The sequence below is a fragment of the Dendrobates tinctorius genome, unplaced genomic scaffold (assembly GCF_039654945.1).
Source record: "Dendrobates tinctorius isolate UK_male_01 unplaced genomic scaffold, ASM3965494v1 ptg000186l, whole genome shotgun sequence".
Lineage (NCBI taxonomy): Eukaryota > Metazoa > Chordata > Amphibia > Anura > Dendrobatidae > Dendrobates > Dendrobates tinctorius.
This window is the reverse complement of record NW_027361853.1, coordinates 2242116-2261092: the sequence shown is the minus strand read 5'-3', so window position 1 is coordinate 2261092 and position 18977 is coordinate 2242116. Positions and strand designations below refer to the sequence as shown.

At 43.3% G+C, this 18977-nt stretch overlaps 1 protein-coding gene across 1 annotated transcript in view; it reads right to left on the bottom strand.

Annotated features, from left to right (window-relative positions):
• Positions 1 to 18977, bottom strand: part of RYR3 (ryanodine receptor 3) — an 869465-nt gene that overhangs the window by 200889 nt on the left and 649599 nt on the right. Inside the window, exon 65 of the mRNA XM_073552155.1 lies at positions 9383 to 9464. Coding sequence (XP_073408256.1) covers positions 9383 to 9464 — 82 coding nt within the window. The remainder of the gene's footprint in view (positions 1 to 9382; positions 9465 to 18977) is intronic.

The window sequence follows — 18977 nt, the reverse complement described above, 5'->3', positions numbered from 1 at the left end:
AGAGGCCATATAATTGTTGAAAAACTTAGCTCCTCTCCAGAGTTGCTAACCATCCAGAAATTCCTGGACAGTCCATAAAAATATGTCACTTTTTTGCTGTGTTCGTAAAAACATTTGAGGCATCCATGATTTTTTTGAGGCTGAAGAAACTTATACAGATTATTTTGACTGGCTGGATAATATTGTCTAAAACTGTACAAAATGAGCAAACTCCTGTCCCACAGAATAGCAATACAATTTCTCAACAATCACACATCACTCAGCTTGGTGAAGCTTCATTTGTCATCTATAAAGAAAACACTTATTTTACACTACACCACCAAATTAATAATTTTGTGTCTTATTCAATCTCCCTTTTTTTCATTCCTCCACCTGAAAACACATAATCTGCCTTAGCACCACAAGACAACAATACCTCCCGAAAGAAAATATATTTAATAGTAATGACATTAGCAATGTGGTGTCAGTGTAATGTTACAGTAAGATGTGACGGTGTGCCAGAGCCATCACTGTTTCATTAAAATGTCACTATCATTGTCAAGATCCTGACAAATGTTATTGAGATAAAAAATAAATCACATTTTCATGTCTTAGATGATACTTTAGCTGTTATCTTTCTAAAGTAATACATTGTTTCTTAGACTTAGAATTATTTCTGCATCCCTAGTTTGCTCTATATTGCCGCTGTCAGACAGAGATTGCACTCTATTACTGTACCGTTTATTATGATTGTCGGCAGGAAGATGCAATTAGAGTCAGTTATTTTTGAGTTGTGCAATAAAGTATTTAGTCCACCTGTATTCACACTTGCTCACTGAAATCAAAGGCTTTGTGAAAAAAGTACTAAAGATAAAGTAATACAAACAATTATATGGAATTATGGAAATCAGACATGTTAAGGGGAATCTGTCAGCAGCAGGAGGTTGGGGCAGAGCCTCTGAGTTCAGTGATGTTTCACTTACTGGGCTGCTTGGTATAGTTTGGCTAGAATCTCTCTTTTCTCTGGCTGTAGATATAGCAGTGGTCAGAATGTTGTGCTGTGTAGAACCTCACTCACACCCCTGATTGGTAGCTTGCTGTCCACACTGTACATTGTCAGAAAGCTGACAATCAGTGTTGGGGGCGAGGTTCACAAAAATAAACCTGACTGACCTCCATGTGAGACTGAGTCCTCTAATAATAATCCCTGGAATCAGGCTTTCTTGTCCAATATTATGCTGTTCTCAGATTAAACAGCAAAAATATGTAGACAGATTCCCTTTAGTTTCCAATTTTCATCTAAATGATGAAAATTGGAAACTAAATTTCTAAAACATCTCAATTTGTTCAGTATGGAGAATGAGTGCCACGTGCAGAAATCCCCACACTTATACGACCTGACTGCTAAATATGAGGTTATTCAGGGTTGTCTCAGGAATGTTCTGCTGTGCTGAATAAATTTGGCCAAATCATCAAGATACACTGCTGGCAGCTCCCTTTGAAAATTGCTGACAAATGATGTCCCAAATAAGCTTGATAGGACACAAATTTGCTCATGCTGCTCATACTCAACACTAAATAAATTGAAATGTCTTAATAATTTTGTTTTAATTTTTTTCATCATTACCATATCTATTATGTCATTACCATAATTCCATGACTTTTCCTTCGTAGTGTAGCAAGCGCAACATTGAGGAGTGTATATAATATAAATATATATATATTATATATATATATATATATATATATATATATAGAGAACAAAATTGAAAAAACAGCACAAAATAGAAAAAAGATTCGGGTGCAGGCCCTCCAGGTACATACCAAACCTCCAAATAGTCCATCAAAAAAGAAGGCAGCATGAAGCTTGAAAAAGGTTCACACTTATTGAACCGAAACGTTGCTGCATGGGCACATAGCCATATGGGCTATTAAAAGAACACTTTATTGAAAACCAACATGTGTGCTGCCTTCTTTTTAGATGGACTATATATATATATTTATATATATATATATATATTTTACTCATCTATATAGCACCATTAAGGCTATGTTCACAAGTAGCATTTTTTTCGCGGCGATTTTAGACACGCGATTTTGCCACAAAAACGCAAAAAAAAGCATCCCATGTAATCCTATGGCATTCTGCACATGCTGTGCTAATGTTGCGAATTTTTCCGTGGCGGAATTGCATTGCCGAAAAATACGCAGCATGCTCATTCTTTGTGTGGAATTGCAGGAAAATCCGCACACATAAGAATGCATTGTTCTGCTTACTTTCTGCATGTGGCTGTGCCCACCATGCGAAAAGTAAGCAGAACATTTGTGAATGGTACCCATGGTCCGGAGAAGAGGAGATTCTCCTCCGGGCTGTGGGTACCATATCCCTGTAAAAAATAGAATTAAAATAAAAAAATCGTCATATTCTCACCAGGCCTCAGCGATGCTCCCATTCCCAGTGATGCATTGCGACAATGTCCTTTGATGACGTCGCGGTCTCATGATATCGTAGCGGTCTCGCAAGACCGTGACGTCATCAAAGGTCATTGTCGCAATGCATCACTGGAAAAGGGACCTGCCGGGTGCATAGCGATGATCGGGAACGCTGCGTGGGACGTCGGAAGGTGAGAAAAACAAGATTTTTTATTTTTTTTATTATTTTTAACATTAGATCTTTTTACTACTGATGCTGCATAGGCAGCCTCAATAGTAAAAAGTTGGTCACACTCGTCAAACACTATGTTTGACGAGTACCAACCTTTCAATCAGTTTTCCAAGCGATGCTACAGATCGCTTGGAGAACGCTAGCATTTTGCAAGCTAATTACGCTTGCAAATCGCTAGTTTTTCTGCGGGAAATAGGCGGGAATTAAAATGCGGTTTTCTCGCATATTTCCCACGGAATGGAATTCCAGAATTCCTGCAGAAATTTCTGCTGCAATTCTGTAATGTGTGCACATAGCCTTATTCCACTGCACTTTACAGACATCATCATCACTATCCCCGATGGGGCTCACAATCTAAATTCCCTAACAATATGTCTTTGGAATGTGGGAGGAAACCTTAGAACCCGGAGGAAAACCACGCAAACACAGGGATAACATACAAACTCCTTGCAGATGTTGTCCTTGGTTGGATTTGTAATCAGGACCCCAGTGCTAACCACTGAGCCACCGTGCCGCCCCAATATATATACAGCTCTGGCAAAAATTAAGAGACCACTGCAAAATTTTCAATTTGTCTGATTTTTCTCTTTATAGGTATATTTTTGAGTAAAATATAAATTGCTTTTTTGTTTTAGAAACTACTGACAACATGTCTTCGAAATTCCAAGCACTAAATTTTGTATTTATTTTCAGAAAATGAGAAATGGTCAAAATAACAAAAAAATGCAGTGCTTGCAGACCTCAAACACTGCTGTTGGGTGACCTTATGCCACTCCTGGTACACAAATTTAAGCTGCTCTTTGTTTGATGGCTTATGACTATCCATTTTCCTCTTGATTACATTCCAGAGGTTTTCGGTGGAGTTCAGGTCAGGAGATTAGGCTGGCCATGACAGGGATTTGATGTGGTGGTCCTTCATCCACACATTGACTGACCTAGCTGTGTGGCATGGCGCATTGTCCTGCTGGAAAATCCAGTCCTCAGAGTTGGGGAACATTGCCTGAGCAGAAGGAATCAACTGTTTTTCCAGGATAACCCTGTATGCGGCTTGATTCATATGTCTTTCGCAAAGATTAACCTGCCCAATTCTAGCCTTGTTGACGCATCCCCAGATCATCACCGATCCTCCACCAAATTTCACAGTTTGTGCAAGACACTGTGGCACTGTCACTTGATGTCATCCTGCGGTTGCTGAGTGACATTCGAATAAGATGACGGTCATCCTGGTCAGTGAAGAGTCGTTTTTGCCCTCTGCCGGTCTGTAGCTTTGCTGTCCCCAATGTCTGCTGCTTGACCTTGTTGTAATGAACTGCCGTCTTAGAAATTTTAAGGATGCAGGCAACATGACGCTCACTTTATCCCTATGCTAGTAAAGCCAGAATTGAGCCCTTTTCCTCACTCAAGACTTTTCAACTCCTTTGGCAAGGTTAAAAGTTATTTTTTTCATACCTAATACTTTTTGGACATTACTAGCACTTGTTTTGCCATCCAGCTTGTCCTATTGCAAGAGGATTGTAAACATCACAGCAGGGTTTTTATACTTTCCTTTGTTAAATAAGATTTGGTTCAGGTGATCACCTAATCAGAAGTACATTAAGTAGAATGAGGTGTACTCTGGTTGGAATTCAACTGACACTGGAATGGAATGGCTGTCAGACATGTAGAGATGGTGATTTTTAGAAAACTGTGCAGTGGTCTCTTAATTTTTGCCAGAGCTATATATTGTTATGCTAGAGGCATAAAACCATTTTAGCAAATAACAGGAAATGTACTTTGATAGAGTGAGATAACAGATAATGTGCCTATTAGGACCTCAAAATATGCCGATGTAATAAATTACAACACCCTTCTCTTGTTATAACATTTATCTGCATTTACAATTGACATCCTAATTGATTAAACATTGGATAGCGGTACTTATGGCTAACTTATTCCATCAGCAGCTCTGAAGTAAAATCTTTGATTTTGTCCATGTTGTTTGAATGATACAGAGATAGAAAACCCAATTAATCAACTCGAGGTATTTATTTATGTTCTGTTCCCGCTGGCTTTCTTGCCCGCTGCCTGAATTAAGCTGCTGGAATGTAGCATTGATTGGCTATCTCACAGCTTGCTGTCTGTTCTTTTTGACAGGCAATTTAGTTGCTACATGTCGGCCTCAATAAAGGGGAAAAAAAACATTTAGACGACTGACATTTCTACAGACAAGCAATTTATCCAGATGGAATTCTCCTGACCGCCGCGCAGTCCGTGTGTAAGTGGCTGAATGCGCAAATATTACAGCTTTTGTAACTTATGTAAAAACACAGACAATGGAGTTAAAGGGTTCAGGGTGAATATGTGGCATCCTTGGATATTTAGAAATAAGTCTGGCAGCATGCCTCGTCCACTTGTAAGCAAAATGCCTTAATGGCCACTTCGTTGTAGCCTCTTCCTAAGAAATGGAAGCTTTTGGGATCATTGACAGATACAGCCATCTTAAATATACTGAAGCAGAAAGAAGTGATGCCAGGCAGCCAACCATCAAATGCTCGTCTTGTATACTCATCAACTGGGTTGGGGTATGGAGAACAGAAGCACCACTGCTGAGTGCAAGCAAGCATTCCACATTATACCTAAAGTTGGCATGATGCGCAGGGTTATCACCGTCAGCGTACGCCACTGCCATTTACTTATTAGAAATGTCTAAGTGAAGACGAAATACACATTTGTAAGGTATTCCCTTTAGAGCACAGGCGTGCAGTCAGCTTTTGTATCTCAGGAAATTGTTTAAAGACCAATTTAACAACGAGTCATTTCATCTGGAAAGCAATTCTTAGCAAATTCAATCTCTTTTCTCACAACAACAATAGACATGACAGAATAATAAAAGGAAGGCATTATCAGGTGAAATTTCGAGAGTAAATATTTTCTTTATAGTCTCCCAAGTGTACAGACAGAATGTGTTACAGAAAAATTGCACTCTCTGGTGTGATGCTTTGCAAATAAGTTGCACCCCCGCAAGGCAACGGAGGTTAATTGCAAGTCTGCAGAATCTCCCCTAACTACTCATCATTGTCATAGTCTCCTGAGCATCTCCTTTCAGTTGTGAATCATCGTCATTCTCAAATCTTAATTATTCTCAAAGCAAAGAAAATAGTGTGTAAAAAAGAAATTTTTGGAGACTATATATTATTCAATCTCATTTGTTTGTTTTTTTCCATTATTGAGTCAGACAACACAAAATCTGTCTTCAAATCACAAGACAACAATACCTCCTAAGGGAAAATATATTTACTAGCAATGACATTAGCAACTTGGTGGCAGTGTAATGTTACAAGAAGATGTTATGGTGTGCCAGAGACATCACTGTTCTTTAAAATGTCACTATCATTGTATATATACAGCTCTGGCAAAAATTAAGAGATCATTGCTAAATTTTCAGTTTGTCTGATTTTTCTCTTTATAGGTATATTTTTGAGTAAAATTTAAATTGCTCTTTTATTCTATAAACTACTGACAAAATGTCTTTGCATTTCCAAGCACTAAATTTTGTATTTATTTTCAGAAAATGAGAAATGGTCAAAATAACAAAAAAATACAGTGCTTGCAGATGTCAAATAATGCTAAGAAAACAAGTTCATAATCATTTAGAAACAACAATACTAATGTTTTAACTCAGGAAGAGTTCAGAAATCAATATTTTGTGGAATAACCATGATTTTTAATCACAGCTTTCATGGATCTTGGCATGTTTCCACCAGTCGTTGACACTGCTTTTGGGTGACCTTATGCCACTCCTGTGATATTCGAATAAGATGACGGTCATCCCGGTCAGTGGAGAGTCGCTTTCGCCCTCTGCCAGTCTGTAGCTTTGTTGTCCAAAATGTCTGCTGCTCGACCTTGTTGTAATGGACTGCCATCTTAGAAATTTTAAGGATGGAGGCAACATGATGCTCACTGTATCTCTCTGCTACTAAAGCCAGAACTGAGCCCTTCTTTTCCTCACTCTAGACTTTTCTTTTCAACTCCTTTGGCATGGTTAAAAGTTATTTTTTATTCCTATTACTTTTGGAATATTAATAGCACTTTTGCTTTGCCATCCAGCTTGTTCTATTGCAAGAGGATTGTGAACACCACAGCAGGGTTTTTGATACCTTGTTATTCCCTCGTTAAATAAGATTTGGTTCAGGTGATCACCTAATCAGAAGCACATTATGTAGAATGAGGTGTACTCTGGTTGGAATTCAATTGACATTGGAATGGAATGGCTGTCAGACATGTAGAGAAGCTGATTTTTAGAAAAGTGTGCAGTGGTCTCTTAATTTTTGCCAGAGCTGTGTATGTTGGGCTGGTATAGTGTAATGGTTAAGTGCACAGCCTACGACATGGGTGCTCTGTGGTAGCTGTTAAAATTGTACAACCACCAATGTGAGAGACTGCGGTTCAAATCCTGGCTCTGCCCTGTTGGACATAATATACCAGTAGTGGTCCTTGGGCAAGACTACTAACACTATAGTGCCTACCACAATAAACATGAGAATGGCATGAACAAAGAGAGTCATGCCAGCTCGGACGTCACCCGGATTAACAAGGTCCACGTCAGATGTCAAGAAACCAGGACAATCTGATGATAAATGGGCTACTGGAACAAACCATTCATGGACAAGACAAGAGAACCTTGATCTGATGAAATGCTACTATAACAGCAGACCAAATGAGAGAGGATATATGAAGCATATGAGGAAACTCTGGATGGATACAAGACCTGCATGTCTACTGACTGAGAAACAACTAGTCACTCAACGTTTCAATGTCATAAAGAGAAAGCTATTATCACAACTTGAGATGGATCAACTGGACTACAGATCCACCCCACATGAAGCTATTATCACAACTTTGGATGGATCAACTGCACTGCAGATCCACCCCACATGAAGACCTGGCAGACCTACATGCACAACCCCCTGAAAATCCTGATCCAATCCTGCAACTAGAGAGCACTGCAGCTAATCTGAAACAGAAGATCTTAGATAAACTAAATACCATCAATACCAGAGATCGACTACCAAGGCTTAAGGCCCCTTTAAATTTAGCGATGCACCAGCGATCCGACCAGCGATCCGACCCGGTCAGGATCGCTGGTGCATCGCTAAATGATCGTTAGTGAGCTGTCACACAGGCAGACCTCACAGCGATGCAGCAGCGACGCAGCGCACGATACTCACCTTTCACACACAGCGATACTGACGTCCGCCCGCCTCCACACGTCGCTGCCACAGGAAGCCCAGCAGGAAGCGCCCGATGAGAAATCGAGCCGGACATTCTCACGCGATCAGCGATGGACAGCGGGGGAACCGGTCGGAGTAAGTATCGCTATAACGTCACAAAATCGGTGTAAAACCCTATGTATTTACGCTATGTGTAAAACCCCCTTTAGGAAAGAAATACCTACACACCGTATGCTAGAAGATGCCAATAGAGCACTACCACCACAACTCAAACTAATAAAATGACTACTACTGCCTCAGCAGTCATGGAAATGCTTGGCTATACAACCAGCAAGAACAACAGAAGTAAGTGCTCCTCCCTCTTGGAAAAGAATTCTGGAAACAAAGATCAAAGTGACACGAAGGGAAGTCAGCCAACTAACAAACTACTCCCCTTCATGTAAAATAAGCTCCAAAGGCAGAATTATGTTCCAGGCAGCATCCTCCCCAGAACCTGGAAGAGGTCATTTATATAAAGTGAAAAATCATCTTTTATCAACAACAAGGCATCTGATATGAGCCATACAGGAATCACTCTACTCAACAGTCTATAACCTGTATGCCCATATTAATAGTTTAGATACGTCATATGTGGTGACAGATTCCTTTTAAAAGTTATATCTTACTATTACTCCAAATGGATTAGACAGTGAATTGTTATTGAGTTTTTGGAGACACTTAATAATCTACTAGACAGTGAATTAAAAGACCGTATTCTGTCCCCAAATGTGTCTCGCCATTTAAAATACATGCTACAATTGCAGGCACAATGATGATTACTTGACCAAAATTATTATGAGGTCAAATACAATTTCTGTTTTCAACTCAATTTATATATTATTTACGCACACTGCTTCAAAGCGAAATTGGTTTGATGAATTAAAATTTGATTAGAAATGTCTTTGTGTATTTGCTGCATAAAACTGGCTGTAAGTTTTGCATCACTTAAAGGGAATCGGCCACCCGAAAAATCTCTAATAACCTGCAGATAGAGAGATAATCTGCAGGTTAGTAGCGTTACTAACCTGCCTGGCGCCTGCATTTCGCAGAACACTTTCTGGAGAAAATGCACTTTATTCCCCTGGCAAAATTCCGGTTTTAGTGATGGGGCAGCGTTGGTGCGGGTTCAGTCTCCACTGTGAGTAGACAGAGAGGCTGTAAGTGTGCTCCTGGTCCTGACTGACAGCCGGCCCTAATGCAGAACCACTGTCAGTCAGGGACGGGGGCACAGTTACAGCCATTGCTCCATATAAACAGAGCGGTGACTGAACCAGGGCTGGCAACGTCCCCAGTGACTGAACCCAGCACACTGTGGGGAGCAAAATAAAGTTCATTTTCTCCCCGCAGTATTTGGCCAAATGCGGACGTCAGGCAGGTTAGTAACGCTATTAACCTGCAGATTAACCCCATATTTGCAGGATAATAGCACTTTTTCTGGTGACAGGTTCCCTTTAACAGAACAATGAAAAGAAAGATAACATGATCAAACCTTTCAACGTAGATGTTTTTTCCTGTCCCAAGTAAATACAGACTGCATAGGATCCGGTAACAGGAAACTTGAACATCATCCACTAAAAAAGGAAAATAAATTTTTTAAAATATTTTTTTAAGCTAATTATATATCTGTGAACAAATGCAAAAATGACAAAAGAATTTCTGTGATGTATAAATTAGAGGAAGCGTATAGATACAGTGGGCACTTTTAGAGGTGCCCTTAAAAGTACAGTAGAAATGTTTGGACCTACTACTTGGTTCTTTTTTTTCCACTATATGTTACGCCAAAAAAACCCGTAAACTCCATCAATTCCATGAATCTTTGAATAATCATTTATTGAACATAGAAAAAGCCAGAAAAAAAATCCATATTCAACACCAATAAAGGAGCAGACGTGTTTCAGACACAGTCCTGTCAATGGGTAAGGACTGTCTCTGAAATGAGTCTACTTTTTATTGGTGTTGGATCTGGATCATTTTCTGTTTTCCATAAATGATTATTTCTAGGATTCATCTTGATGGAACTAACGCTTTTTCTGCATTTTGGACTTGCCATACAACAAGGTTTCTGTGCAATTTGGATCTTTCATCCCCAGGTGAGCAGACCTTCTCTTGGCTTTTGGTTCTTATAATATTGTTTGGTTACAGCAGAAGATTGTAGCCTATAAACCTCATGTTTTATAGGAAATACTGCTAATTTTACATCTGGTACTATGCGCTATGATTAGCGTTACCATACGCAATGTGTGACTGGCAATTCCATTTCCGCATCTGACTTAGGCTGGTCAAACACATTAAATAACAGTCGAACAAACGCAAGTTTGGCTGAATATATTTCCTGAATCCCTGCATACACATATACAATCTACTGAGTGTGCAATTGTTCTGGATGGGGAGAGAATTCTAAGCTGCTGTATGATGCCTGTGGCATAGTTTTATTTGTAGTGATAACAAGAGGATTGTGACCTTTAAATGTATAAATCCCAAACCTTCTCTCCCCCAACATCATCCATCAAGGAAGCGTTGTGAGGTCCTAAATATACGGTACAGCAAAAGTATGTGGGTTTGGTTGAAATTGTCTGACTTTATTCTAATATGTATGGAGGACTTTGGAGTTGTGGATGTCGCAAATTCATCCACTTTGAAGCATTGACTAAGAAACTATATGTGGCTTGCGGAAAAACAATTTGCGTTTAAGATTGGAAACACTGTCATTTTCTCTGATTAGCTTCCTTTTACAATATCCAGCTTACCAACTCAATATAGAAGAGATATTTAATATCTTTACTGCAGAATAAGGCAAAATATTACAAAAAAAAAGAAGAATAATGAACAACTCGAAAATTCCATGTTTTTCTTGTATTAAGCATGCCTTAGGAATGCTCTGATAATGGTAATGGCAACTCTGAGCGTGCCTCTGGCAATGATATATGATCAATTATAAATCTGATACATACTGCTGGCCACCAGGAGATAGCTTGCAGCACTGTTCATGAATACGCACTTTTCTATAAATGATATTTCAGAGACCAGCAGATTGATCTAACAACCTATGCTCTATTATAGATAAATTTAATTTATGTTGCAAAAAATATATATTTATTTCTGTGAACTATATTTTTTTTTAATTCCATCTAAAATATTTAAGTATACATTTATTATTAATAATATTTTTCAGGATGTCCAAATTGTAGTTTCACGGAAAAAATAGGGGACCATGAGCAGAATACATTAATAATTCACATTAATCTCTATATCCTAGGTAACTAATAGATGCTTTTAAGATATGGACAATAATGTGGATCAAGCTTTTTATACGGAAGGGCAGTCGTGACATGAAAGCATTGTCACGAGGAGCACAGCTGGACGTAATACCAAAGTCAGACTATCATTTAAAAAAAAAAAATCCCCAGGGCCTTTATCATCAACTATTCTCCTTTAATAGCTAAGCACGCTTTTTAACAATTTTACTGCTCCAATGCAATATTAAGAAACAGCTTTGATGAAAAAAATATAAATTTGGGTATACAGCTCCAATGTAAACCTATGTCTCTATGTTTACAGGGTACAAATTTAATAATTTAGTCCGATCCCGCAGTCGTGTATTACTCCACTCACTTTGCTCACTTTCCTTGGTATGGGGCAGGCAGAAAACAATACTACAACACTAAAGAAGAAATTTAAGTTATGGGATTTTCTTGGATACCAATGAAGTGACATCTACTCCCTTTACATTTGGAGTACAACAAATATATACCATATGCATTTGTGTAATTTATATCCTGGCTGCTGCATTCACACACATCCATCGCCCTGGCATTAACTCTCCACACTCCATCCATATCGGCCCCTCACTTTCCTCTCCTATGTATAGCACTCACACTCTTTTCACATTGTTAAATTGCACAGATCCATTCAGTTCCACCAATCAACATAAGAGACGCTCCCACAAATCACTCAACCATCTGCTCACTCTTTCTATCCTCCTTCTCCTAGTCGCAGGAGACATTGCTCCCAATCCTGGTCCCCCAAGTTATAGAAAGTCAAACCCCCCAACTGCTACACTTAGAAACTCCTCTAATTTTATTAATATTCCCTGCATGCCATCTGTCTCTCTTAATTGTGCCCTTTGCAATTCTCGCTCAGTGTGTAACAAACTCTCCTTCATCCATGACTTCTTCCTTTCTAATTCTCTAAACCTCCTGGCTCTTACTGAAACCTGGATCCAACAGTCAGACACCACCGCTGCTGCTCTTTCATATGGGGGATAACACTTCTCTCATACCCCAAGATCTGACAAAAGAGCAGGTGGAGGCGTTGGTCTGCTCCTATCACCAAAATGTGCCTTTCAGGTTATCCCTCAAGTATCCTCACTAGTCTTCCCTTCATTTGAGGTCCATGCTGTCAGACTCTACACCCCCTTCTCCATGCGAGTGGCGGTAGTGTATCGTCCCCCCGGCCCCTCCCATCAGTTCCTGGATCATTTTGCCACTTGGCTTCCACATTTTCTCTCCTGTGACTTCCCTACCCTCATCATGGGCGATTTCAACATCCCCATTGCTCTTCCCCTCTCCCCATCTGCTACTCACCTTTTATCTCTAATCTCCTCGCTTGGCCTTTCGCAGCTTACTAATTCTCCAACGCATGAAGACGGAAACTCCCTCGATTTGGTCTTCTCTCGGCTTTGTGCAGTGGATGATTTCGCAAACTCCCCTTTCCCGCTCTCTGACCACAACCTTCTTTCATTCTCTATCAAGAACTATTTCACTCCCACTGTCCATACTTATATAAACATACAGGCCATTAACACCCAGAAACTTACGATGAACTTGCAGTCTTCATTGGCCCCTATCTCCTCCCTCTCATGTCCTGATTCTGTACTGAAGCATTACAATGAAACACTTCAAACTGCCCTGGATGATTTTGCACCTCCTATACATAGAACAACACGACAAAGACAGCGACAACCCTGGCACACCCTGCAAACACGTTTCCTGCAGCGGTGCTCCAGGTGTGCTGAACGTCTATGGAGAAAATCCAATCTACACGAAGATTTCATCCATTATAAGTTCATGCTTAGAACATACAACACTGCCCTTCACCTCTCCAAACAAACCTATTTCAACACCCTCATCACCTCACTGTCCAATAACCCGAAACGTCTCTTTGACACTTTTCATTCCCTGCTCAACCCAAGAGTGCAGGCCCCAACCACAGAGCTTCGAGCTGACGATCTGGCCAATTACTTCAAAGAAAAAATTGATCATATCCAACAGGAAATTATCTCCCAATCATCTCATACCATGCACTGTCCTCCCTCCCCCACTTTATCTAGCTCACTCTCTGAGTTTGAACCAGTCACAGAAGAAGAAGTAAGCAGGCTCCTTGCATCTTCTCGCCCAACCACTTGCACCAGTGACCCATTTGCGTCACATCTGCTCCAGTCCCTTTCCCCTGCTGTCACCCCTCACCTACCTAAAATATTTAACCTCTCTCTCTCTTCTGATATCTTTCCCTCCGTATTTAAGCATGCCATCATACATCCACTACTTAAAAAATCATCCCTCGACCAAAACTGTGCCGCTAACTATAGACCTGTCTCTAATCTTCCCTTCATCTCTAAACTCCTGGCACGCCTGGTCCACTCCAGTCTGATCAGCTATCTCTCTGATAACTCTCTTCTCGACCCTCTCCAATCCGGTTTCCGCTCTCTACACTCTACTGAAACTGCCCTCACTAAAGTCACTAATGATCTACTAACAGCTAAATCTAACGGTCACTACTCCATGCTAATTCTCTTGGATCTCTCTGCAGCATTCGACACGGTGGATCATCAGCTCCTCCTCACTATGCTCCGCTCCATCGCCAGGACACCGTTCTCTCCTGGTTTTCCTCCTATCTCTCTAACCGCTCCTTTACTGTATCTTTTGCTGGCTCCTCCTCCTCTCATCTTCCCCTTACTGTTGGGGTTCCTCAAGGATCAGTTCTAGGCCCCCTCCTCTTCTCCTTGTACACTGCCCCTATTGGTAAAACAATCAGTAGATTTGGTTTCCAGTATCATCTCTATGGTGATGACACCCAATTATACGCTTCTTCTCCTGACATCATGCCAGCCTTTCTGGAAAACACCGGCGATTGTCTAAACGCTGTGTCTAACATCATGTTCTCACTATATCTGAAACTGAACCTGTCAAAGACTGAACTCCTTGTGTTTCCTCCCTCAACTAATGCACCTATACCAGACACTGCCATTTCCATGTGTGGTTCCACTATTACTCCCCAGCAAGATGCCTGCTATCTTGGGGTCATACTTGACTCCGAGCTTTCATTCACCCCCCACATCCAATCACTGGCTCGCTCTTGTTATCTGCATCTCAAAAACATTTCTAGAATTTGACCTTTTCTTACCTTTGACTCTGCAAAAATTCTTACTGTTTCTCTTATTCATTCTCGTCTGGACTACTGTAACTCTCTTCTAATCGGTCTCCCTCTTACCAAACTTTTCCCCCTCCAATCTGTCTTGAATGCTGCAGCCAGGATCATATTTCTCGCCAATCGTTATACCGATGCCTCTACCTTGTGCCAGTCCTTACACTGGCTACCCATGCACTCCAGAATCCAGTACAAACTTATTGCCCTCACCCACAAAGCACTCCATTGCTCAGCACCACCCTACATCTCCTCCCTTGTTTCAGTCTACCACCCTACCCGTGCCCTCCGTTCTGCTAATGACCTGAGGTTAGCATCTTCGATAATCAGAACCTCCTACTCCCGTCTCCAAGACTATACACTGTGGCAGGGCTAAGGGTCGTGTAATTGATGGGAGATATGTGCCTCATAAATGGCTTGTCTCTATAATGTAAGGCATAAGTAAAGCGTACCAGATATTATTATTGTGGTTGTTTGAAGGACCTGTGGTGAGGTCACAGTCAGGTGACCAGTCAGCTGCTGAGTTTGTGGGTGTGGCTACAGCCTTATAATGTGGCCTGCTCCTGAACCAGGGAGTTGTGTGTGGGAAGGACTAAGCCTCCCATGTGTGCTGAGACTCCTGCTCTGAGTCTACAACTACGGACATTTTGTGTTATTTTGCCTGAGCTAAAAGGCTATTTGTTTGGTGTTACGTTGCCTTGTGCGTTTATGCCGTGAATAAACCGCAAGCACTGTTGAAGAACCTGTCTCATATTTGTCTCCCGCTGCACCTAAGCGAGCCACATCCCCACAATTGGTGGTACACGTGCGGGCAGTGGTCCCAGCAGAGACTTGAGACAGTTGCTGCATGTCCTGGGTGAAGTTTGCAGCGGGGCAACAAGTACTGCCGGGAATCATGGAGGACCTGCTGAAACACCTGGTCCAGTCCCAGGCACTGCAGCAGGAAACCAACAAGCTGTTGTTACAGCAGATCCAGCAAGGCCAGCAGGAGCAGCGGCAGCAGTTCCAGCAGAGCCAGCAGGAACAACGGCAGCAGATGCAGCTTCTGGCAACCGCCATCCAGGAGGGCAGGACGAGCGCCCCAACCCCAGGTCGGGCTGATGCCACCGACGTCGAGAAGGCGGTAAGATGCGCATTACAGAAAATGACCCCTGAGGATGATGTTGAGGCCTTCCTGACGGTGTTTGAAAGGGTGGCTGAGAGGGAAAAACTTCAGCCAGAGCGGTGGGCGGAGGTACTGGCCCCATACCTAACGGGGGAGCCCCAGAAGGCGTACTTTGACCTGACGGTACAAGATGCCAGAGAGTATCCCAAATTAAAAGCGGAAATTCTCGCCCGCTTGGGGGTAACAATGACTACCAGGGCACAGAGAGTGCATCGTTGGGCCTATCACCGGGACAAACCCCCGCGCTCCCAAATGTTTGACCTGTTGCACCTGGTCCAGAAATGGCTGCAGCCAGAGTCGGCTTCCCCGGCACAGATGGTAGAGCGAGTTGTGATGGATCGGTTTGTGCATTCTCTGCCGTGACCTCTACAGACTTGGGTTGCCCAGGGTGATCCCCAAAATGCTGATGAACTGGTTGGGCTGGTCGAGAGATACCAGGGGATGGAAGGTTCCCTGGGGAAGCAGCCCATTCCGTATTGGGGGTCCCAGCAGGGGGCGGAGTCACAAAAAGGCGTGGTGCGTCCAAGGTCAAAAGGGGTGGGGGAGGCGGTGCCCAAGGTCCTCTCGGGTGTTATTTGCTGGAAATGTCATGAGCCAGGACATATAGCGGCCCGTTGTCCCCAGACCACCGAGCAGATGGACTGCAGCATGGGACGCCGTAGTTCATACTATGCATATCCAGCTTGCAGTGTGAACTCGCTACCTAACAAGGGGCCACAAGCGTGTCCCGTGAAGGTGAACGGTCGAGCAGCAATGGCGCTTCTGGACTCCGGGAGCTTGGTGACCCTTGTGAGGGCCAGTTTTCCTCTAAACATACTCCCGGGTAAAAAGATTGGTGTTCGGTGCATACATGGCGATGCAAAGGACTACCCTATGGCTAGGGTGAAGATTGAAACGGCGCATGGCACCGAGTCGCATGAAGTTGGTGTTGTTCGAGACTTGTTGCATCCCATAATTATTGGCCGGGATTTCTGTCTGTTTTGGGATCTGTGGGGGAGGGGTTCTGAGTGTGCTAGCAAGAGCAGGGAACCAATCCAACTCACTGAGGTATCGCCACCACCAGAGGCAGACGACTTTCCTTTATGTGTCCTTGTTGGGGATGAAGAGGAAGGGTCCCCTGTACCTGACATCCCGGAGTTAGGGGTGGCCGGGGAGAATTTTGGGACTGCCCAACATAGGGACCCCACACTAAGGGAAGCCTTTAACAATGTCACCGTCATTAATGGGGTTGCACAAGAGCCAGGAGCAGACACAAGGTTTCCCCATTTTATGTTGAGTGGGGAATTGTTGTACCGGGTCACGAAAATAAGGGAGGAGGTGGCAGAGCAGTTAATAGTACCAGGCCCCTATAGACGAAAAGTGTTGGACATGGCCCATTCACACATCTTGGGGGGACACCTGGGGGTGGAAAAAACCCAGGAACGGGTTGTACAGAGGTTCTATTGGCCTGGGTGTCACCGGGAAATAGTAAACTATTGCAGGTCCTGCCCGACATGTCAGTTAACTGCCCCCACATCTCATTTTCGGAACCCTCTTGTGCCACTGCCCATTATTGAGGTGCCATTTGAGAGAATTGCCATGGACTTGGTCGGTCCCTTAGTTAAATCAGCTCGGGGGCATCAGTATATATTAGTCATCCTGGACTATGCCACACGCTATCCTGAGGCCATTCCCCTGAGAAACTCCTCCACGAAGAGTATAGCCCGTGAGCTGGTCCATGTGTTTTCCCGGACGGGTTTGCCGAAGGAGATCCTGACCGACCAGGGGACACCTTTTATGAGCAAAGTGATGAGAGAATTGTGCAGAGTCTTGCAAATTTCCCAGTTAAGGACTTCAGTGTACCATCCGCAGTCAGATGGCCTTGTTGAGAGGTTTAACAAGACACTGAAGAGCATGCTGAGAAAAGTCATAGAGGAAGATGGTAGAGACTGGGATTGTCTCCTACCGTATTTACTGTTTTCTATCCGTGAAGTTCCCCAGTCCTCCACGGGGTTCTCCCCCCTTCGAGCTTCTGTACGGCCGGCATCCACGAGGTCTCCTAGATATAGCCAAGGAAACCTGGGAAGCCGAAGTCACGCCCCACAGAAGCGTCATTGAGCATGTGGCACTGATGCAGCAGAGGGTTGCGAAGGTGATGCCCATTGTTAAAGAACATCTCCGCCAGGCACAAGAGGCTCAGGCCAGGGTCTACAACCGGTCAGCCAGAGTGAGGCAGTTCAATCCGGGAGACCGAGTTCTCGTGCTAATCCCGACGGTGGAAAGTAAGTTCTTGGCCAAGTGGCAAGGGCCATATGAGGTGGTGGAGAAGCTGGGAGACGTAAACTACAAGATCCACCAACCCGGAAGACGGAAGCCATACCAGGTTTCCCATATTAACCTTATCAAGCCATGGCAAGATAGAGAGCCAGGGGTAACTCCGTGCTTGCTGGGCAACCTAGAAGGGGAGGTTGGAGCCGTTACCATAGCGGAGACTCTGTCGAAGGCCCAGAAACAGCAGTGCCGGGAGTTACTCCAGAAAAACCGCGACCTGTTCTCAGAGTTGCCGGGGAGCACGAAGGTGGTGGAGCACGAAATTCTGACCGAGCCACATGTGCGGGTGAACGTGAAACCCTATCGTATTCCTGAGGCCCGGCGAGAGGTAATCTCCAAGGAGGTGCAGCGTATGTTGAAGCTCGGGGTCATTGAGGAATCCAAGAGCGGCTGGTCGAGCCCGATTGTCCTGGTCCCAAAACCTGATGGTGAATGGAGGTTCTGCAACGATTACCGAAAGCTGAATGAGGTCTCCAAGTTCGACGCTTATCCCATGCCACGCGTTGATGAGCTCATCGAGAGGCTTGGACCGGCCAGATACATAACCACTTTGGATCTGACAAAGGGATATTGGCAGATTCCCATGGCACAGGAAGCCAAGGAGAAGACGGCATTCTCCACACCAGACGGGTGCTTCCAGTATGTCCGGATGCCGTTTGGCCTACAGGGAGCTCCAGCAACCTTCCAGAGGGCGATGGATAGAATCCTTGCGCCTCATAAGCTATATGCTGCCGCATATCTAGATGATATCGTCATCTTTACCCCGGACTGGGAGACTCACCTGGAGAAGGTCCAAGCAGTGTTTGATGCTCTAAGAGAGGCGGGGTTTACAATAAACCCGAAGAAGTGTGCCTTGGGGAGAGAAGAAGCCAAGTACCTCGGATATGTAGTGGGGCGTAGCGAGATCAAACCCCAAATCAATAAAGTGGAAGCAATTCAGACATGGCCGAGACCTCTGTCAAAGAAGCAAGTTAAAGCTTTCCTGGGGATTGTGGGATATTACAGGAGGTTCATCCCAAACTTCGCCACAATGGCTGCACCTCTAACTTATCTGCTTAAGGGGACGAAGTCAGTGATGGTCAGCTGGTCCGAAGAAGCAGAGTCAGCATTCCAAGAAATGAAGGGAGCTCTTTGCAAGCAACCCGTTTTGGTGGCCCCAGACTTTAAACGTGAATTTGTCCTCCAG